The sequence below is a fragment of the Oncorhynchus nerka genome, linkage group LG28 (genome assembly GCF_034236695.1).
Source record: "Oncorhynchus nerka isolate Pitt River linkage group LG28, Oner_Uvic_2.0, whole genome shotgun sequence".
Classification (NCBI taxonomy): Eukaryota; Metazoa; Chordata; class Actinopteri; order Salmoniformes; family Salmonidae; genus Oncorhynchus; species Oncorhynchus nerka.
In genome coordinates, this window is record NC_088423.1 from 84,100,025 (window position 1) to 84,112,716 (window position 12,692).

The window sequence follows — 12,692 nt, forward strand, 5'->3', positions numbered from 1 at the left end:
AGAGTCATATGCTTGGTGGCGAGATTGGAGGGAATAATGGTGTTGAACGCTGAGCTGTAGTCAATGAACAGCATTCTCACGTAGGTATTCCTATTCCTATCGACTACAGCTCAGCATTTAACACCATAGTACCCTCCAAACTCGTCATTAAGCTTGACACCCTAGGTCTCGACCCCGCCCTGTGCAACTGGGTCCTGGACTTCCTGACGGGTCGCTCCCAGGTGGTGAGAGTAGGTAACAACATCTCCACCCCACTGATCCTCAACACTGGTGCCCCACAAGGGTGCGTTCTGAGCCCTCTCCTGTACTCCCTGTTCACCCACGGCTGTGTGGCCATGCACGCCTCCAACTCAATCATCAAGTTTGCAGACGACACTACAGTGGTAGGATTGATTACCAACAACGACGAGACGGCCTACAGGGAGGAGGTGAGGGCCCTCGGAGTGTGGTGTCAGGAAAATAACCTCACACTCGATGTCAACAAAACAAAGGAGAAGATTGTGGACTTCAGGACACAGCAGAGGGAGCACCCCCCTATCCACATCGATGGGACAGTAGTGGAGAGGGTAGTAAGTTTTAAGTTCCTCGGCGTACATATCACAGACAAACTGAAATGGTCCACCCACACAGACAGCATGGTGAATAAGGCGCAGCAGCGCCTCTTCAACCTCAGGAGGTTGAAGAAATTCGGCTTGCCACTAAAAACACTCACAAACTTTTACAGATGCACAATCGAGAGCATCCTGTCGGGCTGTATCACCGCCTGGTACGGCAACTGCTCTGCCCATAACCGTAAGGCTCTCCAGAGGGTAGTGAGGTCTGCACAACGTATCAATGGGGGCAAACTACCTGCCCTCCAGGACATCTACACCACCCGATGTTACAGGAAGGCCAAAAAGATCATCAAAGACAACAACCACCCGAGCCACTGCCTGTTCACCCCGCTATCATCCAGAAGGCGAGGTCAGTACAGGTGCATCAAAGCAGGGACCGAGAGACTGAAAAACAGCTTCTATCTCAAGGCCATCAGACTGTTAAACAGCCATCACTAACATTGAGTGGCTGCTGCCAACATACTGACTCAAATCTCTAGCCACTTTAATAATGGAAAAATGTATGTAATAAATGTATCACTAACCACTTTAAACAATGCAACTTTATATAATGTTTACATACCCTACATTACTCATCTCATATGTATATACTGTACTCTATACCATCTACTGCATCTTGCCATCTTGATGTAATAAATGTTTCACTAGCCACTTTAAACAATGTCACTTTATATCATGTTTTCATACCCTACATTACTCATCTCATATGAATATACTGTACTCTATACCATCTACTGCATCTTGCCTATGCCATTCGGCCATCGCTCATCTATACATTTATATGTACATATTCTTATTCATTCCTTTACACTTGTGTGTATAAGGTATTTGTTGTGAAATTGTTAGGTTAGATTACTTGTTAAATATTACTGCATGGTCAGAACTAGAAGCACAAGCATTTCGCTACACTCGCATTAACATCTGCTAACCATGTGTGTGACAAATCAAATTTGATTTGATTTGATTGTGTGGAGAGCAATAGAGATTGCGTCATCTATGGATTTGTTTGGGCGGTATGCAAATTGGAATGGTCTAGGTTGGCTGGGATGGTAGAGATAATGTGCCATAAACAGTCTCTCAAAGCACCTCATGATTACAGAAGTGAGTGCTACAAGGCGGTAATCATTGTGGCATGAAGCCTTAAGAGTTCTTAGGTACAGGAATGATTGTGATCATCTTAAAATGTGAGGATTACAGCCTGGGACAAGGAGAGGTTGGAAATTACTGTGAATATGCCTGCCAGCTGTTCTACGCATGCTCTGATAACGCGCCCTGGAATACCATCGAGGCGCGTGGCCTTGCAGGTGTTGACCTGATTAAAGACTCTTCTCATGTCGGCCTAGGAGAGCAAGATCACCCAGTTCTCTGGGTCGGTGAAGACCCTCACCCCCGGCTCGATGTTGTTGCTGACAAAGCGCGCATAAAATGCACTGAGTTTGTCTGGTGAAAGGCATCGTTTGGCAGATCACGGTTGGTCTTCCTTTGTAATCCGTAATGGACTGTAGCCCCTGTCACATGCGGCGGGTGTCGGAGCCTGTTTAATATGATTCCACCTTATTCCTATATTGTCCTTTTGCTCATTTGATGACAGCAAGGAAGTCATAAGTGTGTGTGTGTGTGTGTGTGTGTGTGTGTGTGTGTGTGTGTGTGTGTGTGTGTGTGTGTGTGTGTGTGTGTGTGTGCATGCGTGCGTGCGTGTGTGCGTGCATGCGTGCGCTCACCATGGTGTATTGCAGGTGTGTGTGAGGGCCATGGAGCGAACCCCCAGCTGGTAAAACATACGCAGGGTTGGCAGGCTGCTGTCTATTGAATGACCTCCCTCAATGCTGATCAGACACGCTATCCTGTTAGTGTCATTTAGTCCTGTTGAATACACACACATGATACACACACACACACACACATCTTCATCATCATATTCATTATCATCATACTACTGTAAATTGGGCAGAAATAGGTTTTTACCAGGCATCAACATTTACATTTACATTTAAGTCATTTAGCAGACGCTCTTATCCAGAGCGACTTACAAATTGGTGCTTTCACCTTATGACATCCAGTGGAACAGCCACTTTACAATAGTGCATCTAGGTCTTTTAAGGGGGGGGGGGAGAAGGATTACTTTATCCTATCCTAGGTATTCCTTAAAGAGGTGGGGTTTCAGGTGTCTCCGGAAGGTGGTGATTGACTCCGCTGTCCTGGCGTCGTGAGGGAGTTTGTTCCACCATTGGGGGGCCAGAGCAGCGAACAGTTTTGACTGGGCTGAGCGGGAACTGTACTTCCTCAGTGGTAGGGAGGCGAGCAGGCCAGAGGTGGATGAACGCAGTGCCCTTGTTTGGGTGTAGGGCCTGATCAGAGCCTGGAGGTAGTGAGGTGCCGTTCCCCTCACAGCTCCGTAGGCAAGCACCATGGTCTTGTAGCGGATGCGAGCTTCAACTGGAAGCCAGTGGAGAGAGCGGAGGAGCGGGGTGACGTGAGAGAACTTGGGAAGGTTGAACACCAGACGGGCTGCGGCGTTCTGGATGAGTTGTAGGGGTTTAATGGCACAGGCAGGGAGCCCAGCCAACAGCGAGTTGCAGTAATCCAGACGGGAGATGACAAGTGCCTGGATTAGGACCTGCGCCGCTTCCTGTGTGAGGCAGGGTCGTACTCTGCGGATGTTGTAGAGACACCCACGCACCCACGCATTTCCATATATTGGTGGAAAGATCCATTTGAAGAACCCATCAAATTACTTCAGAGAACGTAAATTACAGGCCAGAAGACCAGCTGGCAAGTGTCTCCTTGCCCAGTCTGTAAGCCCAACATGTTTGAAGCTGCCCACCATTGTTCCTGTTCCTAAGAACTACAAGGTAACCTGCCTAAATGACTATCGTCCAGTACCACTCGCATCTGCATTTATGAAGTGCATTGAAAGGCTGGTCATGACACACATCAACACCATCATCCCAGACATCCTGGACCCACTCCAACACATGATGCAATCTCAATTCAACTTCACACTGCTCTCTCCCACCTGGACAAGAGGGGAAATAACTATGAGAGAATACTGTTCATAGACTACACCTCAGCGTTCAACACCATAGTCCCCTCCAAGCTCATCACAAAGCTCGGGACCCTGGGACTGAACACCTCCCTCTGCAACTGGATCCTGGACTTCCCGAGAGGCCGACCCCCAGGTGGTGAGGGTAGGCAACAACACCTCCGCCATGCTGACCCTCAACACAGGGGCCCCTCAGGGGTGTGTGATTAGTCCCCTCTTGTAATCCCTGTTCACTCACGACTCCAAAACCATCATCAAGTTTGCTGACAACACGACGGTAGTAGGCCTGAATACCGAAGGAAATGAGACAGCCTACTGGGAGGAGATCAGAGACAACAGCCTCTCCCTCAATGTCAGTAAGGAACTGATTGTGGACTACAGGAAAAAGGGGGAGAGCATGCCCCCATCCACATCGTTGGGGCTGTAGTGGAGCAGGTCGGGAGCTTCAAGTTCCTTGGCATTCACATCACTACGGAATTAACATGGTCCACACACACAGCCATCTCTTCCCCCTCAGGAGGCTGAAAAGATCCTCAAAAAGCTCTACAGCTGCACCATTGAGAGCATCTTGACTGGCTGCATCATCACTTGGTATGGCAAAGGCAAAGCACCACAGAGGGGGAAAAAATACTAAAATCACCAGGAATTCAGAAAGAAATATATAATAACTTAAGAAATCTGTTCCCAAGTATTCCCACAAATAAAAAAAGAAACATGATCATGTCTCAATGTAATCAAAGTATGAAACTATTGTTATTTTCAAATGCTATCTCTTATTGGGCCTATTTGTGGTCCATTTGCAGTGTACAAATTATTATAATTATGTTACGGGCCAACAACCATTCTCACCAAAAGATATCGGCCCTTGGCTGAATCTACATGCCTACCCCTGGTATATTGTACCTTTGGCAGATGTAACTAGCTCCAGTTCTGGGTTCTCCGTACACATACGGTTGATCACGTCTATCTGTTCCAGTGTGAGCCTCACAGCATCCTTCGCCTGGGCGCCACACAACACGTAGGCTGCAAACACCTGATCAGAGAATGGGATGGGGCAGAGACAAAGCAGGGGGTCAGAGAGCAACACTTGAGTTAGAAGGGTATTATGGCTTTAGTACAACTCAGTGTGCACATGCACGGACACACATACACACTCACACACTCACACAAACATGCACACGCATACACAATCACACACACACTTAGGCTACTATTAACCATATATTAACCTACCTGAGCGCCGACGTGTCCCGTTGTGAGTCTGTTGATGTCCGTGGCCACTTTGCTGATGTTGTGCAGGTCAACCTGACTCAGTCTGTTGCCGTGGAGAATCCTCAGCATCAAAGCTAGGTCATTATGTCTAGGAGGGAGAGAGATGAGGCAGTCATATGTAATAGAGGCGAGGGACTCAAGGTGGAGCCGGAGGGAGACAGTTTTATATATCAAATTTCAAAAGTGACAGCTCCATACAGTACCACGTGTGTGTGGGCGAGTTACATACTGAATTACTCAGTATGGGATGATAATTATTTGTATTTGGAACCACACTTGTTTTGGATACTTGGTGGTGAAGTTCCAAAGGTTTACTGTTGAAAATCCATGTGCTATTAATATTTTAGGCTGCATATGGTATGGCAAAAAAAATGTCTATGTATCTCTGCACAGACAAATATATCATCAACCAATAATAAGGGATACTGTAGAATAAACTTGTCTCTATTTTAGGAAAACCAGAATAACTAAGACAACTTTCCTCTGTTTACTTACCCATCAATCAAAGGGTATTTTGTCATCAAGCCAAATGCACTTCCTGTTGTAGGATCTCCCGATGTCATCCCACAGAGAAAACACAGCATCAAGTTCGTCCCCAGGTTTAGAAAATCACCTCCATGGAGTATCCGCGATATCATATTCTATAAATAAAATAATTTTAAGACGTGGTAAATTCAATTAGTCCAGTACTTTTAACTTTTGGTACCACTTTAAACAAACTACAATGTATAAACACTTTATCAAATCAAATTGTATTAGTCACATGTGCCGAATACAACAGGTAGACCTTACAGTGAAATGCTTACTTACAAGCCCTAAAACAACAATGCAGTTTAAGAAGGAACATTTTTGAGAAAATAGAAAAATAACAAATAATTAAAGAGCAACAATAAAATAACAGTAGTGAGGTTATATACAGGGGGTACCGGTACAGAGTCAATGTGCGGTGCACAGGTTAGTCGAGGTAATTGAGGTAATATTACAGTACCAGTCAAAAATGTGGACACACCTATTCATTCAAGGGTCAACCTTTATATGTACTATTTTCTACATTGTAGAATAACCGTGAAAACATCAAAACTATGAAATAACACATATGGAATCATGTAGTAACCAAAGTGTTAAACAAATCAAAATGTATTTTAGATTTTAGATTCTTCATAGTAGCCACCCCTTGCCTTGATGACAGCTTTGCACACTCTTGGTATTCTCTCAACCAGCTTCACCTGGAATGCTTTTCCAACCATATTGAAGGAGTTCCCACATATGCTGAGCACTTGTTGGCTGCTTTTCCTTCACTCTGCGGTCCAACTCATCCCAAACCATCTCAATTGGGTTGAAGTCGGGTGATTGTGGAGGCCAGGTCATCTGATGCAGCACTTCACCCCTTTCCTACCTTGGTCAAATAGCCCTTACACAGCCTGGAGGTGTGTTGGGTCATTGTCCTGCTGAAAAACAAATAATAGCCCCACTAAGCGCAAACCAGATGGGATGGTGTATCGCTGCAGAATGCTCTGGTAGCCATGCTGGTTAAGTGTGCCTTGAATTCTAAATAAATCACTGACAGTGTCACCAGCAAAGCACCCCCACACCATCACACCTCCTTCTTAATGCTTCACATGATGCCCCCCGCACCACATATGTAAAGATAATCTGTTCACCTACACTGCTTCTCACAAGACTTTCCAAGAGTGTGCAAAGCTGTCATCAAGGCAAAGGGTGGCTACTTTGAAGAATCTCAAATATAAAATATATTTTGAATTGTTTAACACTTTTTTGGTTACTACATGATTCCATATGTGTTAATTCATAGTTTTGATGTCTGCACTATTATTGTGCAATGTCGAAAATAGTAAAATTAAAGAAAAACCCTGGAATGAGTAGGTGTGTCCAAACTTTTGACTGGTACTGTATATGTAGGTAGAGGTAAAGTAACTATGCATAGATAACAAACAGAGAGTAGCAGCAGTGTAAAAATGCAAATAGTCCAGGTAGCCATTTGATTAGCTGTTCAGGAGTCTTATGACTTGGGGGTGGAAGCTGTTAGGAAGTCTTTTGGACCTAGACTTGGTGCTCCTGTACTGCTTGCCATGGAGTAGCAGAGAGAACAGTCTATGACTTGGGCGGCTGGAGTTTTTGGTATAGAGGTCATGGATGGCAGGAAGCTTGGCCCCAGTGACGTACTGGGCCGTACGCATTACCCTCTCTAGTGCCTTGCGGTCGGGGTCCGAGTAGTTGCCATACCAGGCAGTGATGTAACCAGTCAGGATGCTCTCAATGGTGCAGCTGTAGAATCTTTTGAGGATATTTTTATTCTCAAGAGGGGAAATAGGCATTGTCGTGCCCTCTTCACAACTATTTTTCATCGTTGTTGGTGATCAGGACACCCACTGTTGTGTGATCTGCAAACTTAATGATGTGTTGGAGTCGTGCTTGGCCATGCAGGAACAGGGAGAACAGGAGGGGACTGAGCACACACCCTTGTGGGGCTCAGTGTTGAGGATCAGCGTGGAAGATGTGTTGTTACCTACCCTTACCACCTGAGGGCGGCCCATCAGGAAGTCCAGGATCGAGTTGCAGAGGAAGGTGTTTAGTCCCAGGGTCCTTAGCTTGGTGTTGAATGCTGAGCTGTAGTCAATGAATAGCATTCTCACGTAGGTGTTCCTTTTGTCCAGGTGGGAAAGGGCAGTGTGGAAAGCAATAGAGATTGAGTCATCTATGGATCAGTTGGGGTGGTATGCAAATTGGAGTGGGTCTAGGGTTTCTGGGATAATGGTGTTCATGTGATCCATGACCAGCCTTTCAAAGCCCTTCATGGCTACAGACGTGAGTGCTACGGGTCGGTAGTCATTTAGGCAGGTTACCTTTGTGTTCTTGAGCACAGGAACTATGGTGGTCTCCTTGAAACATGTTGGTATTACAGACTCTGTCACGGACAGGTTGAAAATGTCAGTGAAGAAACTTTCCAGTTTGTCAGTGCATGCCCTGAGTACACGTCCTGGTAATCTGTCTGGCCCTGCGGCCTTGTGAATGTTGACCTGTTTAAAGGTCTTAATCACATCGGCTCCCGAGAGCGTGATCCCACAGTCGTCCGGAACAGCTGGTGCTCTCATGCATGATTCAGTGTGGCTTTCCTCGAAGCAAGCATAGAAGCTATTTAGCTCATCTGGTAGGCTTGTGTCATTGGAAAGTCAGTAATAGTTTGCAAGCCCTGCCACATCCGATGAGCGATAGAGACAGTGTAGTACAATTCAATCTTAGTCCTGTATTGATGCTTTGCCTGTTTGATGGTTCATTAGAGTGCATAGCGGAATTTCTTATAAGCGTCCGGGTTAGAGTCCCGCTCCTTGGAAGCAGCAGCTCAGTGCGGATGTTGCCTGTAATCCATGGCTTCTGGTTGGGGTATGTACATACGGTCACTGTTGGGACGACATCATCGATGCACTTATTGATGAATCCAGTGACTGATGTTGTATACTCATCAATGCCATCAGAAGAATCCCGGAACATATTTTATTCTGTCCTAGCAAAACAGTCCTGTAGCTTAGCATCTGCGTCATTTGACAACTTCCGTATTGAGCGAGTCACTGGTACTCCCTGCTTTAGTTTTTGTTTGTAAGCAGGAATCAAGAGGATAGAGTTATGGTCAGATATGCCAAATGGAGGGCGAGGGAGAGCTTTGTACGCATCCTTGTGTGTGGAGTAAAGGTGGTCTAGAGTTTTTTTTCCCTCTGGTTGCACAGGTAACATGCTGGTAGAAATTGGGTAAAACAGATTTAAGTTTCCTTGCATTAAAGTCCCTTGCCACCAGGAGCGCTGTCTCTGGATGAGCATTTTCTTGTTTTATTATGGCCTTATACAGCTCGTTGAGTGTGGTCTTAATGTCAGCATCAGTTTGTGGTGGTAAATAGACAGCTAAAAAAATATAGATGAAAACTATCTTGGTAAATAGTGTGGTCTACAGCTTATCATGAGATACTCTACCTCAGGCGAACAAAACCTCAAGACTTCCTTAATATTAGATTTCATGCACCAGCTGTTATTTACATATTGAAACAGACCGTCACCCCTTGTCTTACCAGAGGAAGCTGTAATATCTTGCCAACCATGGAAAACCCAGCCAGCTGTATGTTATCCATGTTGTCGTTCAGCCACAACTCGGTGAAACATAACATATCACAGTTTTTAATGTCCCATTGGTAGATTAGTCTTGATCGGTGCTCATCCATTTTATTATCCTATGATTGCACGTTGGCTAATAGTGCTGATGGTAGAGGCGGATTACCCACTTGCCGTTGGATCCTTACAAGCCACCACGACCTACGTCACCGATATCTCTGTCTCTTCTTCATGCGAGTGATGGGGATTTGGGCCTTGTCCGGTGTCTGAAGTAAATCATTGGCGTCCAACTCCTTAAAGTAAAAATCTTTGACCAGTACGAGGTGAGTAATCGCTGTTCTGATATTCAGAAGCTCTTTTCGGGGGCCATTAGAGACAGTGGCAGAAACATTATGTACAAATAAAGCAAAAAAACACACACAATAGCGCAATTGGTTAGGAGCCCGTAAAATGGCAACCATTTCCTCCGGCGCAATTCTGCTTATATGGCATTCATAAAGCCTTAATAAGCACATATCATTTATAAACCCAATTTGTAAGTCGCTCTGGATAAGAGCGTCTGCTAAATGACTTAAATGTAAATGTAAATGTAATAAACAAAGTAAGGGCATTCACAGCCGACCGCTCAGAAGGGCATTCACAGCCGACCGCTCAGACGGGTGAGGGCATTCACAGCCGACCGCTCAGACGGGTGAGGGCATTCACAGCCGACCGCTCAGACGGGTGAGGGCATTCACAGCCGACCGCTCAGATGGGTGAGGGCATTCACAGCCGACCGCTCAGACGGGTGAGGGCATTCACAGCCGACCGCTCAGACGGGTGAGGGCATTCACAGCCGACCGCTCAGACGGGTGAGGGCATTCACAGCCGACCGCTCAGACGGGTGAGGGCATTCACAGCCGACCGCTCAGACGGGTGAGGGCATACCAGTCAACCATTTTTACTTGGTCTAGACAGGTTTTTATTTTTTATGTAACCTTTATTCAACTAGGCAAGTCAGTTAAGAACAAATTCTTATTTACAATGATGGCCTCCCCCGACCAGACCCGAACGACGCTTGGCCAATTGTGTGCCGCTCCCTATGGGGACTCCCAATCACGGCCGGTTGTGATACGGCCTGGAATCAAACCAGGGTCTGTAGTGATGCATCTAGCACTGAGATGCAGTGCCTTAGACCGCTGCGCCACTCGGGAGCCCATTATGGATTTAGTGACCAACAGTTCTTTACATGGTCTGTAATTTCTCCGGATTTAGTGACCAACAGTTCTTTACATGGTCTGTAATTTCTCCGGGTTTAGTGACCAACAGTTCTTTACATGGTCTGTAATTTCTCCGGGTTTAGTGACCAACAGTTCTTTACATGGTCTGTAATTTCTCCGGGTTTAGTGACCAACAGTTCTTTACATGGTCTGTAATTTCTCCGGGTTTAGTGACCAACAGTTCTTTACATGGTCTGTAATTTCTCCGGGTTTAGTGACCAACAGTTCTTTACATGGTCTGTAATTTCTCCGGGTTTAGTGACCAACAGTTCTTTACATGGTATGTAATTTCTCCGGGTTTAGTGACCAACAGTTCTTTACATGGTCTGTAATTTCTCCGGATTTAGTGACCAATAGATTTTACAATATGTACAGATTGATTCTTGAAGATTATAATTTATAGAATGCCTCATGAGTTTAGTTCAACTGTCGTACCCCATCAGAACCAAAAATATAAGCCTGTATAACTCCAATGTTTGTAAATAGAGTAAATGTAAACAAACACTATATAGCCTCAAAACATGGTTAAAACTACATGATAAATTTGGTGGTTCGAGCCCTGAATGCTGATTGGCTTACAACCGTGATATATCAGACACAGGTATGACAAAACACTTATTTTTACTGCAATAAGGCACCTCAGGGTTTGTGGTATATGGCCAATACACCACAGCACCTCAGGGTTTGTGGTATATGGCCAATACACCACAGCACTCTGTATTATCCAGGCACTCTGCATTGCGTTGTGCTTAAAAACACCCCTTAGCCGTGGTATATTGGCCATACACCACACCCCCTCGTGCCTTATTAAGTATAATGTTGATATCATGGATGGTCAGTCCTTGCATACATAGCTCTGTGAATTAATAAGAGAGTGGTTACATTTCTCCAGCTGTATCCCTCAGTTTTTTACTGCAACATAGGCGGGATGACGGCTTAGTTATTATTTATTCTGCTGACTTTCGCTTTAGGAATGGTTTCTTAAACATATATAGGCCTATTTATAAAGGGCTCATGAAGGCTTCATTAATCCTTAAAAATTGTAGTACGTTTAAAGTTGAACATAACATTTAAAGTAACTTTTACAGTAAATGGGTCAACAGTTTTAACGAGTGAACCAAAACATTACGCAACTATAACTATTACGCAAATAGGCCTACAAATAACGGAAATTCTATAAAAAAAACATAATAATTCAGTAAATCTAGGCAACATAATTATTTAAACAGTAAAGTATTTTTAGCTAAACAAAACTCACTGTGCAAGTTGTTCGATCAGCTGGTCGTTTTTTTTTACAACGAATGATGCATAAATCCGAACATCACAATTCAATAATGCTAATTTTCTAGCTCCCTCCGCCCAGATGTAGGCTACGTGAGTAACTGAAATAAATTGTACTGTAACGTATAGAATAGATCGAGTACATTACGCAGTGTGGTCATAGAGATGGGATTACTGCCATCTACTGTCCAATCTAACTAAGAACACTATGGGCCAGTTTCCCAGAGATAGATTGGCCTAAACCTAGACCTAGAAATAAAAACGATTTAAATGTTTTTTAGTCCAGCTGTGTCCAGGAAACCAGCCCTTTAAAGGGGCAATCTGCAGTTGCCACATACATTTTTGGACATATAAATTTATATGTACCCATTGATTTTTTAAAATAATATAGAATTTATGCTTCATGAGTTTTATTCAACTGCCATACCCCATCAGAACCCAAAATATAAGCCTGCTTTACTCCAATGTCTGTAAACATTGTAAATGTAAAACACTGTACAGCCTCAAAACATGCTTAAAACTATAATGTTCATATATTGCATCCACAGCTATGTCTATGCATTTGAGAGTGGTTACATTTATCTAGGCCCATCCTTGAGCTTTTTACCAGAACAGAGGGGGGCGACCGCTTTGTTATTGTTTCAACTAAGGATTGCCCCTTTAAGTATTGTACTCGTAGCATAATCTCAGAAATCCCAGACCTAGGTGTGTATGCTGGAACACTGAGGGTATTTGATTAATGCCCTGGGACTGCCCCGGGTAAACCGGGTTAGCTTTAATTGCATTTGTTTTGGAACCAGCTGCCTCCCGGGCATGAGCCAGGTGCTCCATTTTGGCCGACGGTAGAGTCGGCTCAAAACAAAAGTGGCCATCTGTTTTCACATGCAAAAATTATTGCTCTTGATAAAAACACTATCTGCAATCCAAATGCAAAAGTTAGAAAATGCTAAAAAAAATTGGTTAAAGAGGATGTAGGTTTCTGAACAATGCATCATGCTGCCTTGTTGACAACATGACCGAGCGGAGCAGATTACTGTTCCATTTGAGAAGAGTGCTCCTCCCTCACTGCATAGCACGGTGCACTGTGGTTCAGCTGAATCAAAC

The 12,692-nt window shown here is 44.5% G+C and overlaps 1 protein-coding gene across 1 annotated transcript in view; it reads right to left on the minus strand.

Annotated features, from left to right (window-relative positions):
- LOC115113787 (dipeptidase 2-like) overlaps positions 1-11,749 on the minus strand; it is a 22,580-nt gene extending 10,831 nt beyond the window's left edge. Inside the window, exons 1-5 of the mRNA XM_065013198.1 lie at positions 11,566-11,749; positions 5,425-5,570; positions 4,891-5,017; positions 4,561-4,690; positions 2,336-2,477 (exon numbers count right to left, since the gene is read on the minus strand). Coding sequence (XP_064869270.1) covers positions 2,336-2,477; positions 4,561-4,690; positions 4,891-5,017; positions 5,425-5,567 — 542 coding nt within the window. The 5' untranslated portion in view covers positions 5,568-5,570; positions 11,566-11,749. The remainder of the gene's footprint in view (positions 1-2,335; positions 2,478-4,560; positions 4,691-4,890; positions 5,018-5,424; positions 5,571-11,565) is intronic.
- Between the last annotated feature and the right edge of the window lie 943 nt (positions 11,750-12,692).